The 22,757-nt window shown below is 41.6% G+C and overlaps 1 protein-coding gene across 1 annotated transcript; it reads left to right on the plus strand.

Annotated features, from left to right (window-relative positions):
* Positions 1-3,592: 3,592 nt before the first annotated feature.
* Ptx1 lies at positions 3,593-22,381 on the plus strand. Its single transcript, XM_064693755.1, is given in 5 exon segments — positions 3,593-3,610; positions 3,691-4,489; positions 13,201-13,341; positions 14,553-14,806; positions 20,510-22,381. Coding segments are annotated over 4 exon segments (1,899 nt in total). The 5' UTR covers positions 3,593-3,610; positions 3,691-3,963; the 3' UTR covers positions 21,488-22,381.
* The last annotated feature ends 376 nt before the right edge of the window (positions 22,382-22,757 follow it).

Here is a 22,757-nt window from a genome sequence, read left to right on the forward strand (position 1 = left end):
CGACTACGACTACGACATCGCAACCGCCTGATTATTTCTATGTGTGTGTGTGTGTGCTAAAAAGCACCGCAATTGCGATTTGTGTGTGCACGTGTGTGCGTTAACATTGTGTGTGTGTCTGTATCTCTATGTCTCTGTGCTCGTCTGTGAGGCTATAACAGCAACGAGCTGGCATCAAAGTCGCATTAAAAACATATCCATGAGTTACTTAAAATTAATCACTAACATAATCACTGTGATTTTTATTTGAGCCCGAGCTGCCATCTCGCTCTCACGCGTGTGCAACAACAAACACAAACACAACAACAACACCAATTATACCAACAACAACAAAAAGCGATGCCAAATTGCGTGCAAACTATAAAAAGCGCTTTAAATATTTTAGCCTTTGATTAGCCATCGAAAGTCATAAAAACCAAAAAGCAGCACACAAATCTGTTGCAACGACAACATCAACATCAACAACAATAATATTAATAAAAAGCGCTGAGAAATTCTAGTATCTCATTTATCAATAAATTCCCGACAATTTCTCAAAGATTCCAAAGATTTATAGCCGACGCAACCCACGCGACATTTCTTTCACGTTCACGTTCAGCGATCAACGATCTGAGATTTAGAGAATTTTCTCTTAATTTTCGCGTCAACCAACAAATGAATTTCAAATGAAAGCAATTTGATTTATTGCAAAGTGCACAACATTTGCCCCACATTCAAGTGACATCCACAAAAAAAACGAACAAACTAAAGACCAGAGTTCAAACCGTTACCAAAACCGAAACTGAAACCAAAACCTCACCTCTGGGGATCATATTTGGAGCACGGCAGCATTTCTAGCAGTCAAATTGACGGCGCTAGCAAGTGGATTAATTTGAATTTCTTTCCATAAATTAGAGGTGAGTTACTACAGATAATTAGATAAACCAATTATATATATAATGAATAGATTGACTAGATTTTTAGGCTGGGATTAAAGCAAAGAGAAGAAACGCGGGCAATTCTTAAAGAAACTTTTCGCATTAAGATATTTCAATGAGTTGTAAACAAAATATATAATAATACAAATATTATAATTAATATTAAAGATAGAATATTTGAGAATTAAAACACATCACTTAAAAGAAACTACTTGATTATTTTAAAGTTATAATTAAAGAATATAAATTATATTGGTAGTTAAATATATAGACTTATATACAGGGATGTAAATTATTGGATTGTTCAATAATGTCTTCCAAGAAAACAAACCAGATTGTTACAATCATAATTCATGTGAGTTTACTAACAAACTTCTAATCGTTATTAACTATGCATATAGAGTTGGACCAGGCCCTGCCTGCTTAGTGAAATAACAACGTCAAAAGCTCCCGAAAATCTTAAAGCTGGCAATAAAAACTTGTTGAACTAGGGCTCAGATGGGTTTTAAATTTTTGCTGCACTCTCACGCCAAACATAAATCAACGACTATATCTACGACTCATAATCGTCCGACAGTGCAACCATAAACTGTCTCGCATTCGTGGAGCATTTTGTAAGGGGGCCTGGGTCTGGGTCTGGGTCTGGGCGGAGCAGACCCCAAAATAAAACCGCAGACGTTAACTGCCATTGACGTCACTTAAACAATTAGATGCGAATTTGTGTTTTGCGTTTTTTTTCGGATGGAAAAAACCGAAATACACAAACCGAAAGATATCCAAAGAGGGAGCCAAATGTTGAAATTAAATTTAAATAAATTTATAAAATTAAATAGAAATGCCAACACGTTGGAGAACCTTGGCAAAACATAGAAATCTTGGCACCTACGACTATTACTATTTGCTCTGCCAGCGACCGATAACGCCCCCTTTTCTAGGGGGGCAGCTGGGCTGTTGCCGCATAGCAGCAACAATTTGGGAAGAATAACAGCAAAAGCTGCGGCTATAAAGTGGCATAAAATAATTTCTGGCATTCTTTGTCTTAGAAAATCATTATGTAAATAAATTCTCACTTCTGAAATAAAATGACTTGACAAAAAAAAAATAAATAAATGAAAAACAAACAGAAATGTTCCACGAAAGATAAAAAATAAATAAAAAATAAAATTTATAAGCACTGCGGCATATAAATATGCCACAAATGATGCCACACAAATTGACAGGAGTATTTCAATGCAACAATAATAAATGCAAAACTTTTCATCATCAAGAAAAACACAACAAAAAAATGCAAAAATTGCTTGTGGTCATAAATAAACAAAACGTTGGGCCACATTGCTATATAAATCTGTTTAATGTGAAATTATGTTTATTATTGTTATTAAAACAACCACAAGGCAATTTAATATTACAGCCGCACTAATCCACTGGGGATCAAGTGCAGATCAAGCGGCATTATCAAGTATAAATTTTCAATTTGACGCCCAATCGAAAGCAAAAGTGACAAATCACACTGAACTTTAATAATTTTGTTTAAAACAAAAGTTAAACATTATTTAAAGCAGGCGCCGCGCGACAGCAAACAAATATTTTCATGATTACATTAGAGTTATTTTCTTCTTTTCTGGATTTATGACTGGAAAGTTGAGGGGTTTTGTAAACAGTTATTATATATGTATTTAATTTTTTTTGTGCTTTATAATTTATTAAATTTTTTACAACTATTAGTTGGTTTTCTTTTGGTTTTTTTTTTGTTTTTTTTTTTGTGAATGCTTTTATTTTTGTTATGATTGAGATTAGATAAGAATTTATTGCAACGCGCGCTTTGTTTGGCTTTGTTGATAGCGCGAAATGCGAACAGCCCGAACCGAACTGAGCGAATCGCAAATCGAGTTTACCTGGGGCAATGCCACCATCTATTTTTGATTATTTCCAGCTATGGGCAACAGCTAATTGATTTACGAACATTTGTGCCTATTTTTAGGCCACTGTCACTAGTTTTTTTAGTTTAGTATTTTTATTTTTTAAGAATTTATTAAGCGGCCGCTCGCAGTTTATTGCCCAGCAGCAATCACACCCTGCTCCCTCCATGCCCCCTCCATCGGTCTGCTGGTTGCCAAATTCAACACGGCCTCTCTGCGGCTGCAGCAATAATAAAAATATAAAAAAAAAAAAATTCACAGAAATGTAAATATTGTTACATTGATAAGCAGCAGCTTGTTATCTTTGCAAGCTCCACGCCGCTCGCCCGCTCTCACTCGCTCTGTCGGGCTGATAAGCACGTTGTAGGTGTAGGAATCTCTGTGTCTGGCTCTGCCATGTCGTGGCCTGCGTTGTCAACTTAAGTCGCAAACGTCTAGCAACGCGCGGCACCCGCCACCGCGGCAACCACACAACGATTTACGATTGCCCCAACGCCACAGCGCCTAGGCCTGGCCGTGGACAGGCCGCTTACAAGTTGCCCAGCATCGGCATCTCCGCCCTCAGATTGGTGTTGGTGATGTGGTATTAACCCCTTGACGTCTTTGGTGTTAAGTTGCCGTTGCCTGGTGTTTGGGTTAAGCTCACTGTTTGCCTCGATGTGATAAAAAAACGAAAGAAAAAAACAAACGCGCTGCGCTGCGCTGCGTTTGCTTTGCCAGGTAGCCGCAGCCCCAGAGATATAGATACTATATAAAGATAGGGCTAGAGCGAAAGTAATTGTGATAATGAATACAAGGAATGCCAATGTATTGCCAACTAACACAGTTTGTATTCAACTCTTTTGTGATTGCAGCATCGCAGCGCGCTTCGCAGCCGCCGCGAGCTCAGATACAGCCGCAACTTGGATCTGCTTTCGCCACAGTTGGAAGATACCGGCCTCAAGACGACGACATTCTTGCAACACTTTAAGGACGTCGTCACGACGAAGTTCAACGGCAGAGATCACCATTTGCCGCCGCTGCATCCCGCCCATCCGGCGCACCAGCAGTCCGCGCTGCATCACCACCATCAGCCGCACCAGGCTGTCGCCCAGAGCTTTTCCACCATTTTTCCAACGTATCTAGGCATGGACCGCGCTGCCGCTGGCGGCTGTGGTGCTGCTGGTGGCGGCCTGGGCGTCGTCACCAGCTCGGCCACTGCCCTCGGTCCGGGCGGCATTGCGGGCGGAGGCGGTGGCGGTGGTATTGTCAGCGGTGCGCTCAACGGCTTGGAGGCCATGTCCGCCGAATCGACTGGGCTCTGCCTACAGGATTTGGTTAGCGCGGGCACCGCCAACGGTGCCGGGTCGGCGGGATCGGCGGAGAGCGCAACCACCACAAGCACAGCGCTAAGCAGTGGCAGCTCCACCGTAAATGGCGGCGGCAGCAGCGCCTCCGGTGCGGATCATCTGCACAACCATCACAGTCTACACGACTCCAGCTCCTCGGTCAGCATCTCACCCGCCATCTCGAGCCTGATGCCCATCAGCAGCCTCAGTCACTTGCATCACACGGCCGCCGGTCAGGATCTGGTCGGCAGCTATTCGCAGCATCCGCATCATGGCGTCGTGCCGCCGCACACACCGAAGCACGAGCCGCTCGAGAAACTCAGAAGTAAGTACCGAATAGAGACGATATCCAACATTTTGATACAGTTTATGGGGCCAGCTGGGCCGCGGCCCGGCTGCCAAGTCAATTTCTTGGCCAATTTGTTCTTCAATTTATTCGTCTGAGCAACTAACAAATTAACGTGTAATTAATGCGGCCATAATTCACGTAGCTTCGCAGTTATGCGGTGCGTATGCGTGATATTTTCTGTGCCACTCAATGTGTGCGTGTGTGAGTAAGTGTGTGTGAGTGTGTGTGAGTGTGTGTGTGTGCTGCATCTTCAACAAGTGTCGACATTCACATACGCGTATTCATTGCGCATTTTTGCAACTGTCAGCCACAGCTGTCGGCATTTCAATATTCATTCGTTATGGCAATCATTCACGCTCTCGATACTTGTACTTCATCATTCATGCGATGCTCGTAAATTTCTAAACAATGTGCAAAAATTCCGGCTGGCCACTTGTCGGTCCCCCCTCACCCCCTCTCTCTCACTCACTATTTCATGCTCTAGCACGCCCTCGCCCTAACTCCATTCTGTGACAACATCCACGCCTCATGCATATTCATAATCATTGTGTAATCATTAGCGCATAATCTTCATAAAAGCGTAACAACGAAAAAAAATATATATACAAGAACAAAAAAATAGAATGGAAAGAAGAGGAAGAAGAAGCTGCACTAAACAAATTTCACTTTTGCTGCGCATGTCACGGCTAATTGAGCACCCTTCTGGCGTAGTGCCGAAGGCAACACTGTTCCCATTTTCCACTTTCCACTTCCCATTCCCATTTCCCACACCCATTCCCAACTCAGCTCGCCAGCGCTTTGATGCTGCGTAGTTCAGTTCGAGGGTCGTTCGATGGCTGAAATTTGATATGTGCTTTGTAGTCAAGTGTTTGTTTTTCCGTTTAGGCTAATTGTTATGGGAATTTGGATGCGGCAAGATATTCAATATGTTTCTTAGGTGTACGCCTCAAATGATCACTCAATTGCTATCAGACTCTACGTTGAAGCAGTCCTAGGTGCAGTGTGAGGACCGTCAGATTATCAAGGCTGCAAGCTAAACCATGCTTGATGCATAATAAAAAACTTTTAGACCCAGCCCCAAAGTAGAATTAACTGTGGACCTCATCCATGCATTTATCTTACCATAATTGGTAGATGCCAATTTTGGATAGAGTTCACATCTAGCTCGCCTCTTATCACAATATTTTCAATACATCGAGCAATTATTAACTTATTAATTGTTTTGATCCAAAAACTGGGTTCAAGCTTTACCAAGCGAACCAAAAGGCAGGCAGTTTGTTCGTGATCCACAGTACCTATCACTCTATTTTGGGCTTCCAGGCCCGCTTATACTTATACTTACTAATAATAGATTTGAAAAATTTGGTCAATTTTTGATTGATCTACAAATATAATAGATACATTTATAAATTTTATATAAATCCAATATGTAAAAAGTTACAGGGATACAAATATGTTCAACAATTTTAAATGAAACAATTTGTATAAAATGTATAATTAAAATACGATTAGCATCAGTTGGAGATTTTAGTTTTTTTTTTAATCTCAAACTTTAAAAGCACATAAAAAAAGGTGTTTCTTTCCTTAAATATTAACAACTTTTGCAAATTATTCTTTTAATTTTTGTAATCCCTATTGCAATTATATTAAAGACTTCTTGACTTTCTAAGCTTCAATCTCTGCAATAAGCGGGTATTTTAGTTAACAGCTTTGAAAGCTGATCAAAGTTTTGCACGAGATTAATCCTATTTGCAGCTTTAAGCTAATTTCATAAGCTCCATTTATTAAACACAGATTTCATAACTTTAGACCAAAAACTTTCTGCTTTCGGAATGATCTCTTTAAATGCTAATGCTTAAGCGTCGCATAAGTATTTGTCTGCTTTAGCTGAGAGATTTGTTAGCTGTCTGCCTTGAACCTATGCCCTAAGCACCTGCTCTGCCGGGTTAACAGCCTTACAAACTTTGCACTCTGCAGAAGAGGGCGCCGGTTCGGGGGAAAGGGGGTGGTTTGGTATGCTGGCCGCAGCTGTCTGGCCATTTATTTGCGTGGCAAAACAATTTAACACAAAAATTGTGCGCACTTAAAATATGCACGAGTGCAGTTATCCTTTGACATGCACACCAGGACACACACTCGAACACACACTCAACACACACACACACACACACACACTGCAGGCAGACAGTTGAAGTTGTGGCCAAGGCTGCAGGTGCGGACCACAGGCAACGCGCATGTTGCCAACAAATTTCACTCTGGCTGTTGTTTGTTGCCGATTGTTGTTGTCGTTGTCGTTATTGTTTACGCTCTTGTTTAAATAATGGTTGCACAACGTGCCCGCTGCTTGGACTGTTGCACATTGCAATTGGATTTTCAATTATTGGCCAATTTAATGGCTGCCCCTCTTAGCACGACCACAAAATCAAACCACCTACACACAGCCATTCGTTTGTGTTATGAACAATTTCAGTTTTATTTGTGCGAGTATTTATTTTTGTGTGTGGAAATGCTTTTTTATTATTGCAGTTTTTTATGAGCCGCACACACCTCTGAATTCGTTTAGTTGCGTGTTTTTATATATATATACATTTTTTTTAAACATTATTTTATGGCTTCTGTGCGTGTTTTTATTTGAAATTTGGCGCTCAAAGGATTTCAAGTTCACGTACACTAATTTTTCACCATTTTCCGCCCAGCATCAGTTTTATACTCTTTTATTATGTATGCGCGATGCAGCGTGTAAAACAATAAAAAGTTAATGCTTTTTAATACCTCGGACTACAACTCTTTAATGTCTCTGCTCAACGACTGGCAGCTGGCCATGTTTGTCTAGCGGGCTGAATTATGTTGTCAGCAGCTGCCAGCGCAACTGCTCAGGAGCTTTTCTACCATATCAACTATATCCGATTGTGCTCGTTTCTGTGTGCGTACAACCTGAATCTATGACATTATCCTGCGACCTTGCGACGCATCTCTTTCACTGTTAACAGCAATTAGCCACCTTATCTGACCATAGCCCGTCTGGGTATCTGAGTGTCTATTTGGCTGTGCATGCACAAAAAGATTTCAGATTCATTTGTATTTGCCCAGAGCAAAGCCAAAGACTAACAAAAACCTCGAAAGTACACAACAAACCAAATCAGAGCAGTTTACATTTTGGTTGCTGTGCAAATAATACAATATCGTACTACAACAAATTTGGTTTTTTTATTATTATTATTATTATTATACGAGTCCTTTGCGTGTTTGCCAAGTTGTTACAGATACAGATACTCGCATAGATATGGTAGAACTATTTGCCTACGACAATGTTTGCCGTTTGTGGCCCTTGATAAAATATGAAATTGCCGGCTGTATCTAAGTGTAGCACTAGCTACATTTGTATCTGTATCTGTATCTGTATCTGTAACTGTGGCTGAGAGTGCGAGAATTTTCTGCTCGACTTTTCTGATGAAATCTTGTTATCTATTGTGCCCGCTGTTCATATATACATACATTAATGCACGCACTTACATCTGTGTAGCATTTAACTTGGGTCTGCTCTCTGTTGTTGTTGTTTACTGGTTGTTTATTTGGCCAGTGCCTGGCATAAAGTGTTAATGGCACGTGCAGCTCGAGAGTCGGTATTGTGCCTATAAACATTACAAACACGCAAAGAAAGCTGTCCCAACACTTTATGCACTTCAGCTTGTAGGCGTTCGGTATAATAAAAGTACTTTTAGGGAAATTGGCTTAAAGAAAAGACTATAAGATACTTAGAAGACAAGCAGCCTATCAGACGCATCTATTAATATAGCTCTGTCATAGTCATAGAGTAGGTCAACATGGGATATACCCTAAAATGTTTATTGCAAAAAGAAGAGTAAAAAGCACAGCCAGCTTCAAGACTTCCTTAATAAAGCGCCTAAAAATGAAACGTAGCTGGGACGCGACAGAGCGCATATGCGACACGGCGCAGCTTCAGATACAGATACATTCGCCCAAGGATGTGCGGCCTGTAGCTACTTTAAATTCAACGTATGGCGGCTGTGGCATGTCTCAAAATTTCTTTATGAATATAAATACATTTTATCGATTTTCTTCTCGGTTTTTTTATGTTTTTTGTTTTTCGCCAGCCATTTTGTAATTTGTATCCTTAAAGCTGTTGCTGGCACTTTAAGCAATTTTCATCATTGTCAGTGCATTTTCTAGGGTAAATCTCTGGAAAATTGCGCACATATGTCAGAGCTGGCAACTCAATTGCCAACGCAGCCAGCCGGCAAAAACAAAGATCGCATTGCAATTGCCAAGCAAACACCCCATAAATTGTGGGCGAACGGACCGGACCAATGATAATCACCCATTGGTGACGCCCACTTCTAGTTTTTGCCAACTCGCTGAAGTGCTGCAACTTGCAAGGACAAGGCAAAAACTGCCCATATATCAATCCCGTGTCCTGGCGCACAGACGGAGACATGTGGCTCGGTTTATCTTCCTCTCTCTCTGCCTCTTTCTCTCGCCCACTCTCTCTTTCTCTCTGGCTCTGATGGCACTGATTTCGTTTATATAAATTATAATGTCATTATGGCAAGCAAGCAACTCCCCCTCGTATCTGGTCGCATCTCAAGCGCCAGCCGCAACTCGACCACGACCGCAATTACGTCGCAGCGCGTTGGAAAACTTCACTGCAAAAGTTTGGGTTACGAGTACGGGGTTTTCCCTGGGACTCCACAGCCGCCTCTTTCTCATTATCCGTATCGTGCAATTTCGTAAAAATGTCGCATTAGAGATTATCTGAGGCAACAAACTTGCAGGGGCTGTGTCCAGGCGTTGCCGGCTTCCAGCTGCCGCCACTGGCAAATGGGCAAATGGGCAAACGGAAGAACGGACGAACGGACGAGCGGACGAATGGCCAGAGTTGGGCAAATGACCCAACGGCATCAACTGGAGCCAAAATTTGAGCTGACAGTCGAGAAAATTACGGAAAAGGGCATTGCAGTGGAAAACTACAACGGCAACTAGAAGCCAACAGAGAAACGACAGTTGTTGTTGTTCTTGTTCTCGTTGTTGTTGTTGTTGGGGTCTGCATGTCTTATCCTTATCTACAGGACGTCGGCTAATGAGCTCCGGCTGGCTGACTCGCTGGCTGGCTGGTCTGTCTGGCCGGGATTCGTTCTGCTCGGAGGGTTGCTCGTACTTTGGGGCCATGTCAATGTTATTGCAGTGATTTTTATTTCTATATCTGTGTGTGTGTGTATGTGTGGCACAGCCAAGCTCATTATATGGCCATAACGTATGTCCTGCCATGGCACACGTACATCCATTGTCATTGTCTGGCTTGCACAAAAGCAACTATAAAGGATTAACTTTGTAGATTGTTGTGATACACCCAAGCATGCGCTTCAATGGCATATAAAAATTAAGTTTTTCTTCTCGTTGCTCGCCCCTTGAAACTTAATTTTTACAGCCTTTCTGGCTAATTTCTGGCCAGCTCGACAAAGGGAGCGCATAGACAATGTCAACATATGGCCAAAAAAATAAAATAACCTGTCGCATATTAACACTTTCTGTTTGGCCCGAGCAAATGTGCCGTGAAATTGGAAATATATATGTATGTATGTGTGTATATGCAACATATTTATGTGGCAGGCAACCGCAGCGTTTAACCCTTTTATATGCCCCCCTCCACACAAACGGGTGGTTTAGTTTTTGGAGAAGAATAAAAGCAACTAACTTGTCAAAATAGCAGCAGACAACCGGGGAAAAAGGGGCAAATGCTCTAGCCAAAGGATGCCAATTCCAATTCCTGCTTATGGCTGTATCTGTGTGTGATATATATATATATGTATGTGTGTGTGTGTGTGTGTGTTTGTTTGCTTGTCTGCGCATCCCAATTCAACTGTCACATTAATCGTTTGTTTTTGGTCACAAAATGCTACAAGTAAACGTTGCTTATGGCTCGCATTTTTCCTCCTATTTTCATTTCTTTTCCTTTTTTTTTGTTGGGTTGTGCTTCGTGTCAAAGGACGCGCACTCGGGGCGTACGTTTTGTCCAGCTTCCCATATAGCAATTTCCACAGGCTCGTTGCGATTGTTTGTTTGTTTTGGTCTTGGTCTGAGTCTGGGTCTGGGTTTCGGCCTGTGTGTGTATCCTTTGTATCCTGCGCCGAGGTTTGACAGTGCACGGGCAGGATAATTTATAGCTACTGCTCCTGGCCACGGCTGCCTTGCCGTGTCGTGTGTCAAAGTTTTTGTGGAAAACTGTGTGTGAGTGTGGAAAATGTTTATGAATGAATGCGACAAATGGCCAAATGTCTCTCCGTGTTTGTGTGTGTATGTGTGTGTGTGTGCAGGATATAAAAATCAAAATCATTGCTTGGGCAAACATTTATTTCTCATTTTTCTGCACGATCATATTTGCAGCTTGATTAATAGTTGCGCCCTTCGTTAGGGTGTGCGTTTGTTGACTTTCGTTGTGAGTTTTGGCCCAGCCACAATTTGCCCATTTGTTTGCTTAAACGCCTCTGCAAAATGGCTGACAAGAATGTGGCTAAAAATTGACGCTGACACTTGTTGTCACAGCGCACTCCTGACATGGCTGGCCAAAATGTTGGGGCTACGCCCACGAGACACTTGGCCAGCTATTCGTATTGACACTTGCCACTCACTCAGGCAGCGAACCTTGAAAAGCAGTGTAAAACTGTGGCAACAACTGCGCCAACAAAATGTCAACGCCAACTGACAGGCGACAACAATTCAAATTTGAGTCGGAAAAACGAATTCAAATTAGTCGGAAAATTAGGAAAATTTGTACGAAATATTTAAACAAATAAAAATCGCTGCGGTACGTGCTTTTCTCTGCGTTTTTTAGAGCGCGTCGTTAAGAAAATATTTTTACATTTCTCCACTTGACACGGCTATATGCGGATGGGATGGGGAGAGGGGGCCACAGTTCTTAGCGGATAGCACAGATGACGCTGGCGACCCATTTAACGACACATGCTCAGGTTGAAATTCGGGCACAACAGCAACGGCTATCAAGAAGCATTCTGGTATTTAAGGGACGGTCGAATCATTAAAAAACTTGCTTTATGAATGACGTCTGCACATGCTACACCCATTGAGTAATCAAGAAATATATAGCTGAACATCAAGTATACCAAAAATACAAAAAGAAACAGTTTTTAGAATGTATAAGATACTGTATTCAGCTGTCTATGAACTTGGATCCGAACAATTTTCAGACTCCAGTCTAACTGGAGAATATTATGATATTCCAGTAAAAGATGTTCGACTAAAAAATTAAAAAAGATACTGATATGCCAGCTGAAGACCAAAATAAATATAAATATATTCTTATACATAAATAGTACATATATGTATCTCCCATTCTGAATTATTCAATGTTGAAACGTAATATATTCCTTCGGGTTAATAATGATGCATGTTTCGGTTTCGAGACCCAGACTAGGCTACCAAAAATGGGTTGTTCCCCATGCTAACCAACTAACTTTAAGTGAATTCTAAGCTATATATATTTTAAGGCATAAAGATTTATATACAAATCTGTAATTCATGTGAATGCTGGAAAGACTTTTATTTTTCGTAGTTTTGCCTAAATTCCCGGCCATAAAATATTCCCATGTGCGACTTTAACTAAATAGCAGACCCTAAATTGCATTCATTGCATATTTGCCGAATAATATAAAATAATGTGTCTGTCACTTGATGCACACAGGGGAATATAAGCGGAATTCCAACTATGATTTGCTAAAAATATCAATTAAGATATTTAACTACAGCTTCAAAGATAAAACATTTGATGCACATATTTGTTCACTGTAAAGCGCAAGTGAGACCGTTGTAAACGGCATAAATTAAAGAAAATTCCACGTAATTAATAGACCTGTGGGCACTCGCTGGAGAGAGAAAGAGAGGGAGAGAGGGAGAGAGCTCTCCCAAGTACCCCTCAAATTTCACACCAGCATCGAGCTAATTGTTTCACAAAAATGTCGCAGCGGGTGTTTGCAGCCAGCCTGGCAGACACTTTAAAAACCACATAAAACTGACAACATGTGAAAATGCCATAAATTATGCAACGAGCGGCCCGAGGAAGTCCATAAGATTTAGGAGCAATGGCCAGGAAGTCGAGACCTATGCCATATGGGCGCACACCTCAAGGTTCGCAGGCCCCAAGCCGAATATCAATTGTCTGGCCATAAATCTGCATTGGGGAACATGTCAAAAGGCTGACTAATTAATATGAAATTCAGCGTGACTAACTGGGATAATTAGAGCAATTATTGTAGGGTAGCCAAACGCATGGCTCATTTGAGTTCGATTTATGGTTGGGATGGGGCTATAAGTATATATTTATCCTGACTATTTTCGCTCACTTTCAGACAAAGCCTTATGGCGTAAAGTTTTCATAATGCTTCCTCCAGCGAGCAATTAACGAACAAAGTCTTGGCTCTCAGCTCGGAAGCCCGGGCACTCGTATCCTTAATCGAGCTAACCAAAAGCCCATTTAAAACTGGTCCAGTGGCGTCCAAAAGCCATAAATCCTTTTATGATGCGCCTTTTTATGGGCGTTTAAGGAGCCGTATCTTGTGCGAAACACTACGCCCTTTAATACCCTTTAAAACATTATGTTAAAACATTAATTTTTTTGTATATTTCTGTGCCCTTTGCTGGTTTATTCTTTTCAGTTTGGGCCGAAACCGGTGATTTTCGTGATAGTCATAGCTCCATGACCGCCGTAGCAAATAGTTTGGATAGCACACATTTAAATAACTTTCAAACTTCATCGTCATCCACCTTAACGAATCGAAGTCGGGATCGCAAAGATGGTAAGTACACGGCAACTGAATCAAACAAAATCTTAACAAATTTAGATGTTATATGACCTGAATAATTCGGCCTTAGGTTTTACTTAATTTAATTTAATCTAATGTAAGATATACTATATAGTCTTCCCCAAAGGAAATAAGCTATGCATATTAGACTTGATGACAATCCTATTGAGACTTCTTAAGAATATTTCGACGAAGCTTGGGAATATTAATTTATAATTATTATTATACTACATAAACAGCTCTTCATGGAAAGATTAGTCAGTTTCTGGGTTTTCAACTGAAACTTCTTATAACTTAATACAACATTAGTTTTTACACCAGCTTTGATAATAAACATGTCATTTTCTGAAACATGAATAATAGTTATTTTGGATCGTTGCGCCTAATCGCATGATGTGGTTCGGAATAAGCGTGGAACCGTGGACTCACCGAGTGGCTCGTTATTGATTTTATACGTGCGAGTGTATTAGATAAGAAACATAATTTATAATAATTTTCTAAAGCATGGCCAATGTGGTGGCGCATAGTTGCTGGGGCTGGGGGCAGGTGAAAGGGTGAAGTTGCCTCTTGGCCTTTGTCGGCGAAAATTTACTCACTCGCGTCCGTTTAGTTTTCGATTAGACTGCTTTGATTTGCGACACTATGACGACGTTGTCGAGCCACCGAAACTGATATTTCATATGGCCAGTCATTTAGTTTATTTGATTAAGTTTCGGTGCTCGGCAACGGCAACAACGACAACAACAGAGAGAGCACGCCGCCATGATCGATGACATGATCGGAACACACATTAGCCGGGTTGTAAATCTGGTAGCAGCCAAAAACTAGGCTAGCCCCGCCGGCGGCACACGTTTGAAGTGTGTTAACGAGTGGGGCCAGGGACCGGGTGTGGGGGTGTGTGAGCGGAGTAGTGGGTGAGTGGAAGTGGTAGCTGGGCTTGTGGTTGGGCCTGATTGGGGTTTGGCGTCATTTGAAGGTTGCATGGCAATTAGTAACGGCAGCGGGGCGCAACTGATTAGGGCGTGAACTGCTGCTGAAGTAGCCTTCCAGACACTATGCACTCCTGCAAATGAAATTCAGATAAAATCTTAGATAGACACCGCAAAGCAGATCAAACACATTTTAATGAGCTAGATTATAAATTTACAGGCAGATTAAAATTGTTTTTAATGCATACTCTGTTTATTTGCATTTTTCGCTTGCAGGCAATCGCAGCGTAAATGAGACCACAATTAAAACGGAGAACATATCAAATTCTGGGCATGATGAGCCGATGACCACCAGCGCCGATGAGCCAAAGAATGATAAAAAGAACAAGCGCCAGCGGCGACAGCGCACCCATTTCACCTCCCAGCAGCTGCAGGAGCTGGAGCATACGTTCAGTCGCAATCGCTATCCGGATATGTCGACGCGCGAGGAAATTGCGATGTGGACCAATCTAACCGAGGCCAGAGTTCGGGTGAGCAGTTCAATTCATATCAAATCAAATGCACAGTAAAAGCCGCAAATTGTAAATAACAGCAGCGGCAGCCACAACAAAAGTGTGTGTACGTGTGTGTGTGTGTTTTGTGCAATTATGCGGCAATTACTGCGGCGGCTGCGGCTGCCTTGTCCACTGGGCCAAAATGACCGCAATGCAACCGCAGCACGTAGCTGCCACCAATACAAATGCAAACAGCGGCACATACAAAATGCAAGCGCCAACTCGTAAATATGCTGCCTGCCCCCCAGCCTTGCCCCAAATTGCCGTTTGAATTCGCGCGGCTTAAGCGCTCACTGGCCAAAAACCGTCGCCATTTTTCGCTGTGCAGCGTAAATTTATGTTGCAGGCCGAGTGGCTCGCTTTTGGGTGGTGCCACCATGTTGCTGGGCTTTAGGCTTAGCCAATGCAGCGGCGGCGGCAGCGGGTGGCCGTGGCGCAAAGTTGCCATAAATTGCCGCCTCGATTGCGGCTAAAAGTTTGGCGCAGTTTGCAGCCGCTTTTTATGGCCCTAACCGTGTGTGTAAACTGGGCCGAGAACGCGAAGCTTATCAAAATATGCCCCCGGGCAGCTGTTTGAACATGCGACGCCAATGGAGCCCAGCTATTGACAGCCTCAAGCAGTTGTGGGGCGTGTTGTCATTGTGTGTAAAAGAAACAAAAAAACAACCAACAACTCGCACGCACAACAGTTGTAATTGTTTGTAAACGATAGTTGGTAAACAATTGAAGAAGTTGTATGCACATAAGTGGCGCCAAGCGGCAAATATGCGTGGCAAATATAAACCCGACCGATACGATAACTATAATATCTATATAGATATCCATTTGTTGGGCCAGTCAGCCAGTCAGTCAGTCCGGCAGTCAGTCTGTCAGACAAGACAGCGACACGGCAGTTACACTGTAGATATGATTATAGGGACAGCGCCTCGACTTGCCCCGATTGATCGATCATGATGATGATGTTGCTGATGATCATCAGCTATGGCGACACAACGTAGAACGTTAATTGTGCGTACAGCGGACATGGATAACGTCTCATATAAATGCAATTAAAATAAACAAACATCTGCCAGTTGCAACATTTTAGTCGAATCATTCTTGACAAATTGCTGACACCAAAAAGAATATTTCATGGTTTTTCTATGCAAATTTCTAGTTTATGTCGCGCATATGCTCAGAATTTCTCTTCATATAACACTTGACGGGCCACTATAAAGAAATTAGCTGCGGCCCAGAAACAAGTGTCGACCAAGGGATGGGCTTCTGCCGGCTGGCTGGCAGGAGAAAAGTCGGGAAATTATGTCAATCTAAACATGTGTTGCGCTCAATGCATAAAATATTGATACAGTTTGTTTTATGGTCCATTATATGATGACAAAAGGTTTGCCACTGCCGTCTGCGGCAGGGGCAGGGGGTTTGACTTTGGGCTGCAACCCTCCTGCACCCCCCACCCTCAAACCCCACGATAAAATGCAAAACAATGCGAGGCAATTTGTCAGCAGCTTTGGATGAGTTTTTGTGCGGCAGCAAACGAGGGTTGTTTAATGAATTAGAAACCGCATGAGAATTAATGATCATGATCGTGCTGTCTCCGCACAGCGCGGGGCTCTAGGGGTTGGGGGTAGGGTAGAGGGGTTTGGTAAAAGGCAAAATAACATTTGACTGCAATAATAGCGTAGGCAATAAAATTTATCAAATATACAAAAGGATTACAGCTCGCTCGCACACATACACACATATAAATCTGGGTGGGCTTTAAATTGTCAAAAACCAAAAAAAAAGGTGGAAAAGAGCAGCCCCGTCTGGGCAAACAAAGCAGTGGCAGTTGCAGTAGCTGGGCAGGAAATGTTGCCGCTACTTGGACATCCCTGATAGCTACTAATCTGAGGATTTACATGCGCCGGCAATTATGGCAATATGTTCTCTTCTGACTGTCGAGTTCTTTATATACTTTTTAAAACATTACTGAAACAAAAATTCATTTCATTCAATTAACAGTCAAACAAACTCGTAAAAACATTTGTCGTCCAATGGGGGCAGAGTATAAAAATTGCAATTGAAATCGGAGTACGTTATATGCTGGAACAACTCCTTTTTACTCCTTTTATGGTCAGCTGTTGGCAATGGCCTGGAAAAAAACAAACACTTGTCTGTCTATAGAAAAGTCATTCTATTGGCGGCATAAAAAAGAATGGCGCCACAATATGGCCCATTAAGAATCGTCAGTACTTGGAGTCGGCCAGCAAAAACCGAACTCTGGCTGTAGCCAGAGTCAAATTTTTTTTTTATTTAACTAAGGCTAAAAGATGCCTCAAAAGTACTTATTAGGGATAAGCTATACAAACAAATTAACTCTTACAAGCGGGAAGCGAATGGTGTCAACAGTTGGCCGAACCTTAATCTTGTGTGCTTAAATGCTTTTATGAACTTCATAAAAAAATAACACTAAAGCTGAAATTCGGCGAGAGCCGCAAACAAAGCAGCATGGTAATTAAAGCTTTAAGTGCAATTCAATTAATTCTGGGAAGAAGTGAATAGGCGAGCTTAAAGCTTTAAGTTATTGTATTTACGCGTTGAGCTTTAAGAACAATTGCATTGGTTAGATAAGGAACGGAATAATTTTTGGACAGCTAAACTAGTATGTAATTTATTTATGTTTTCAAGCAAAATGCTAATGTCCGAATAATTAATAATAAATAAAAGCAATAAAAGCTTTAGGAGTAATTCAATGAATAAGACCACGAAGCGACTGGGCGAGCTTTAAGGGCAATTGCATTGTTTTTAGAGGACAGCTCACCCAATAGACAAGCTTTAAGTATGATTAATTATCTGTTATCAATTCCAAATCTTCATTTTACCTCCAAAAGTTTAATTTGCTTTTAAAACTGCTTAACTGAAAGACGTGTAAATGTAAAAACTTAGGGGGAAAAAACTCAAAAAAAACTGTTAGCTGCTATCACTAGCTTTTAATTAAACTCTTAAGAGCTGCAGTAACAAAAATATGTTTTTTATCTTTTTCCAGTCTAGAAACTGTTTATAATTATCTTACGAGGGGTTTGCTGCTTAAAAGCAAGCAATCAACTGTGTTGCGCCTTTCGAGTCTCGTAATGCTTATCAATATTGTTTGCAATCAAAATTTTCACTTCAATTTCAATTTCATGCTATCCAAGCGCAGTCCCGGAAGTGGGAAAAGGGCCCCTAGCGGCAACGGCAACGGTAAAGGCAACGGCAGCAACAACAAGAATTAAGCAAATAAAAAACGTATTTAGCTGCAATTTGTGGCCATCAATCAAAATGGCAGCTCTTCACTCAAAAGAAAGACCCGTAGTTAAAAAAAAAGGCGACCTCAGCCCCGTAACTTTTGCCACATGGTCACATTGGCACCACTCATACATATACCATACAAAAAATGCTGCTTTTTTTTAACAACTTTACCTGATGAAGCGCTGCAGCACCAGCATAGAACATCGTAGAGCCTGCAGCGCAGCGGTAGGAGGTGTCATTGCCGCTTTCATCAAAACCAATTAGGATTTTCTGCTTGAGTCAGCGGGTGCTGGCTGAAGTGTCTGCCCGTTGAGTGGAAAATTGCGCTGCTTTTTCTCACACACACACACTTTTCGTTTTTTGTTGTTTTTTTATACCCTGTAGCCATTAAATATGGGTAAAAAAGAGTAAAATACCCTTGCGCAAATTTAAGTAACAGCAAGCAGCTCCAATACCTTATATATATTCTTGATCAGAATCTTGAGCCGATCTAGCCAGGCCCGGCCGACTGTTTGAATCTGATCTGTTTGATCTGGCAAACTACAAAAGCCAGAGCCTGGAAATTTCCAATATAACATATATTCTCGTATATCATACGCAAAACAAGTTTACAATTTCGTTTTTGTCTACGTATTGCATACACAGACTAAGAATATTTCACTCTTCTTGTACCTAACTCTTTTCCATTGCTTCCTTAGCTTCAGGGTATGTGCTAGTCGTGCACTTCTCTTCTCTCTAAAAAAACTCTTGCTATATTTCCTTTTTTGCTGGTTCTGCTCTCTCTCTGCAGTCACATCAATTTGCCATCATGCAAACGTTGCTATTTTTTTTTTCCATTTTGGCCCAAACTTCAACAACTTGCTAAATGATACGTGAAAATGACAGTTGACGAGATCGATGACGTTAGTTTTGCCAGCAGAAGCTCATCATGTTGATGATGCTGCTGTTGCTGCTGCTGATGATGATGGTGATGATGATGATGTGGTTGTTGATGATGCTGCTGCGCTGCGACTGAGCAATGTACCTTGACAAATTGACACATTGCTGTGGGGATATTGAAATTGGCCCGACTGTGATTTATGTCCTGGCCGGAACGGGCTGCTGCATCTTGAAGCAGTTTTAGTTTGTGGCGTTTCTCACGCTGCCAAACTTTTAGTTACAGCTCAATCAGGCGGCTGTGTCTCATGCGTTTTCAATTAACTAGCGCAACTAATTCGATTAAGGCAATTGCCGAGCAAATAAATGCGCATTAAATTGCCGCGTGGCAAACCTTTTTTTTTTCTGTAGCCCACAAAACAAACAAACGCTGCATGTTGCATGTTGCACGTTGCGGCCGTTTAGGCCCAGTTATATATTTTTTTTCTTTGCATACGAGCCACGCGTGTCCACATTTAGTTACGGGCCCGAAACGTTGCGTAGCCGTCAGGCAGGCCATAAATTTACAACCCCAAAGCCGGGCTGCGTTGATTTAAGTACAAATGTGGCAAGGCGGCAACAAGCGGCATGAAATGCGCAAATTGTAGCTGGTTTAATTACCTGAACAATTGCAATTTCCAATGGCACGTGGGCTGGTGGGAAATTAACAAAGTGCAACTTAAAGCTCCATTTGGAGAGTCTTTAAATAAGCCAAAAGTTAAAGAGAAACAAATAAGAAAAAACAGCCTCATCAGAATTGCTGGCAGCGTCTGCACGGCCTTTGTCATTTACTGTATCTGTGGCCGTAGCCGTATCTGTATCTCGTATATGTATTTGTATCTGTATCTGTATCTGAGTAGCTGAGTATCTGTGTGCGCTGCGCAAACTTCAGCAATAAATTACAAAGTTGCCATTTTGTTTTTTATCTACTCGCTTTTCGCTTTTCTTTCTTTTATTTTTGCGCTTTGTGTACTTTTTGTTTGCAAAATAATTTTGATTTATTTTTTGTGGCCCTTGCTCCCCTCGCTCCCCTCCTACCCTCTCTCACTCTACTCGAGAGCTGTGTACTGCTTGTGTTTCGGGGTTGGCCCGTCGAGTTTATTTATATAAAGCTCTCCATTAAAAAAGAAAGGCAACACCAACACCAGCAATAACAACAACAATAACAACCAGTATGGCAGCAGTATTTATGTATATTTGTATTTATAATTACTGCACATGCGTATTACGCAGCGCCCTTTGCGCCACTGCTGCTTGGGGGGTAGCTGCTTTTGTGGGGGCTGCATTTGGGGGAGTTTTTCATACACACACACACACGCCCACTCACACAGACGGATACATAAATTTTCAAGTTGGCGGCAATCTAATAAATTATGCGGCACGGCGACGCAATAAAAGAAAATGGCTGCCACTGCCACAAAGCATTTTGAAACTTTAACTAACTTGCCACAAACTGCTGGCACTTTTCTCATCTCAACAATTTTTGTTATGCTTTTGCAGGTGTGGTTCAAGAACCGGCGGGCCAAGTGGCGCAAGCGCGAGCGGAATGCCATGAATGCGGCTGTGGCCGCAGCGGACTTTAAGTCCGGCTTTGGCACACAGTTCATGCAGCCGTTCGCAGATGATTCGCTGTATTCATCATATCCGTATAACAACTGGACCAAGGTGCCATCGCCGCTGGGCACAAAGCCGTTCCCCTGGCCGGTCAATCCGCTCGGCTCGATGGTGACCAGCAATCATCACCAGAACTCGGTCAACTGCTTCAATACGGGCGCCAGCGGTGTTGCGGTCAGCATGAACAATTCGATGCTGCCGGGCACAATGGGCTCCACGCTGACCAATACGAATGTGGGCGTGGGCGTTGGCGCTGCACCCTGTCCGTATACAACACCTGCGAATCCGTATATGTATCGTGCCGCCGCCGAGCCCTGCATGAGCAGCAGCATGTCCTCGAGCATTGCCACGTTGCGGCTGAAGGCGAAGCAGCATGCCACAGGCTTCAGCAGCCCCTATTCGGCGCCATCGCCAGTCTCGCGCTCCAATTCAGCCGGTCTGTCCGCCTGCCAGTATGGCGTGACCGATGTTGTCTGAGAAAACGCACTCGGTGCTCTGCTCAATCAGCATCAGCACCACTTGCAGCACTTCTCCGGCCAGCACAATGGCAATGCCATGCAGCAGCATTTGACCGGCAACGGCAGCCATAGCCATAACAACAACAACAACATGTTGCACGGTCATCACCACCACAACAACAACAACAACAGCCTGCTGCTGGATCACACCGATTTGGGCTTGGGCGGCGGAAGTGGAGGCGGCACTGATGACGGCGGCACAGTGACCCACAACGATGACAACAACAAATCGCCGTTAGGCGCCAACGGACTAATGTCAGCTGCCGCAGCTGCTGCTGCTGCTGCCGGTGGCACCTCCAGCGGCAATGACAACGGCGACGATGTCGACGAGGACGTCATCGATTGAACGTTTGCCAAGTATATATATACAACAAAAAACATAAATATATAAATAAAATATTTAAATCAACGTACTTATAACATGAATAATTAACGATTTGTTATTTGTAAAACTGCGTAAATCAGCGGGCAAAAAATACCAAAAACAAAAAAAAAGTTTAGCATTAAGCGTATTTAATTAAATTTTAGATGGAAAATAACGCGAAAAAAAGCAACAACAGCACATGAAATACAACTTTTTTGAAGAACAATAATTACATTTATAAAACAAAAAAAAAACCGTAAAAATAAAACAACAAGAAAAACAATTCTGAAAGTCCGAGCTTGTGTGCAGTTATAATTAGTTGGTATTAAGCGGCAGTCGGAAAGGCAGAAAAATTAATTACAAATTGATAAATGTGTTTTTCATATGTTTTGCACTTCTGCATTGAGATTAAATGCCAATTATGTTCATTAAACAAAGAAGAAGCGAAAACCAACGTTTAATGTAGAATGTTAAGTGTTTTGTACATATTAAGCAAATATTTAGCTATAGGCAGCAAGCTGTATTTATAAGATTAGTTCGCTCTTAACTAAAGAACTAACTAGCTATACTAACTAAATAGCAAAAAAGTTAAAGTTATCTGCAAAAACTTTTGCAACAAAAACAAATAAGTCTTTGCCCACTGTGCGTCAGCTAAAAACCAATTAAAATAAATAAAACTATGCCCAAACTAAAACGAAAAAAAAAACAACTTTGTTTGGCAGCACATATACCAAATATATATATATATATAGAAATATAATGAAAACGTATCAAGATCAAGTCAAAAATGTATTGTAAACAAAATATATCAAAAGCCGTAGCAGTTTTTAAGGAGTTGTCTAGTCGTATAAACAACCAGAGATAAATCAACAAAAATAGATGAACAAAATGAAGGAAGAAACTACTAAAACAAAAAACCCAATATAAATATATATACAAATATATTTAATAATTGTACACTTAAAATTACTAGTTATAGACATTAAATCAAACCAAAAAAAAACAAAAAAATCAAAAAGAACAATAAAAATAATGGAAAAAAAAAGACGAACTAACAATTTTATTTGCCCAGCATATACGACCTATAAATAATTCATATTCTATTTTCGCACCTAACAAATGAGTTTTCGGAAATATAAAATTAAAAAAAAATCAAATTATAATTTATGCGCCAGAGCTGGTGGGTAAAAATTGTAATAGACGATCTGTACTGAGACTGGCCTTGCGGTTGGCAAAGTGTTTAATTTAGCAG

Source organism: Drosophila montana, unplaced genomic scaffold (genome assembly GCF_035044405.1).
Source record: "Drosophila montana isolate Dmon_TW-CO22-7 unplaced genomic scaffold, ASM3504440v1 contig_3733_1, whole genome shotgun sequence".
Taxonomy (NCBI): Eukaryota; Metazoa; Arthropoda; class Insecta; order Diptera; family Drosophilidae; genus Drosophila; species Drosophila montana.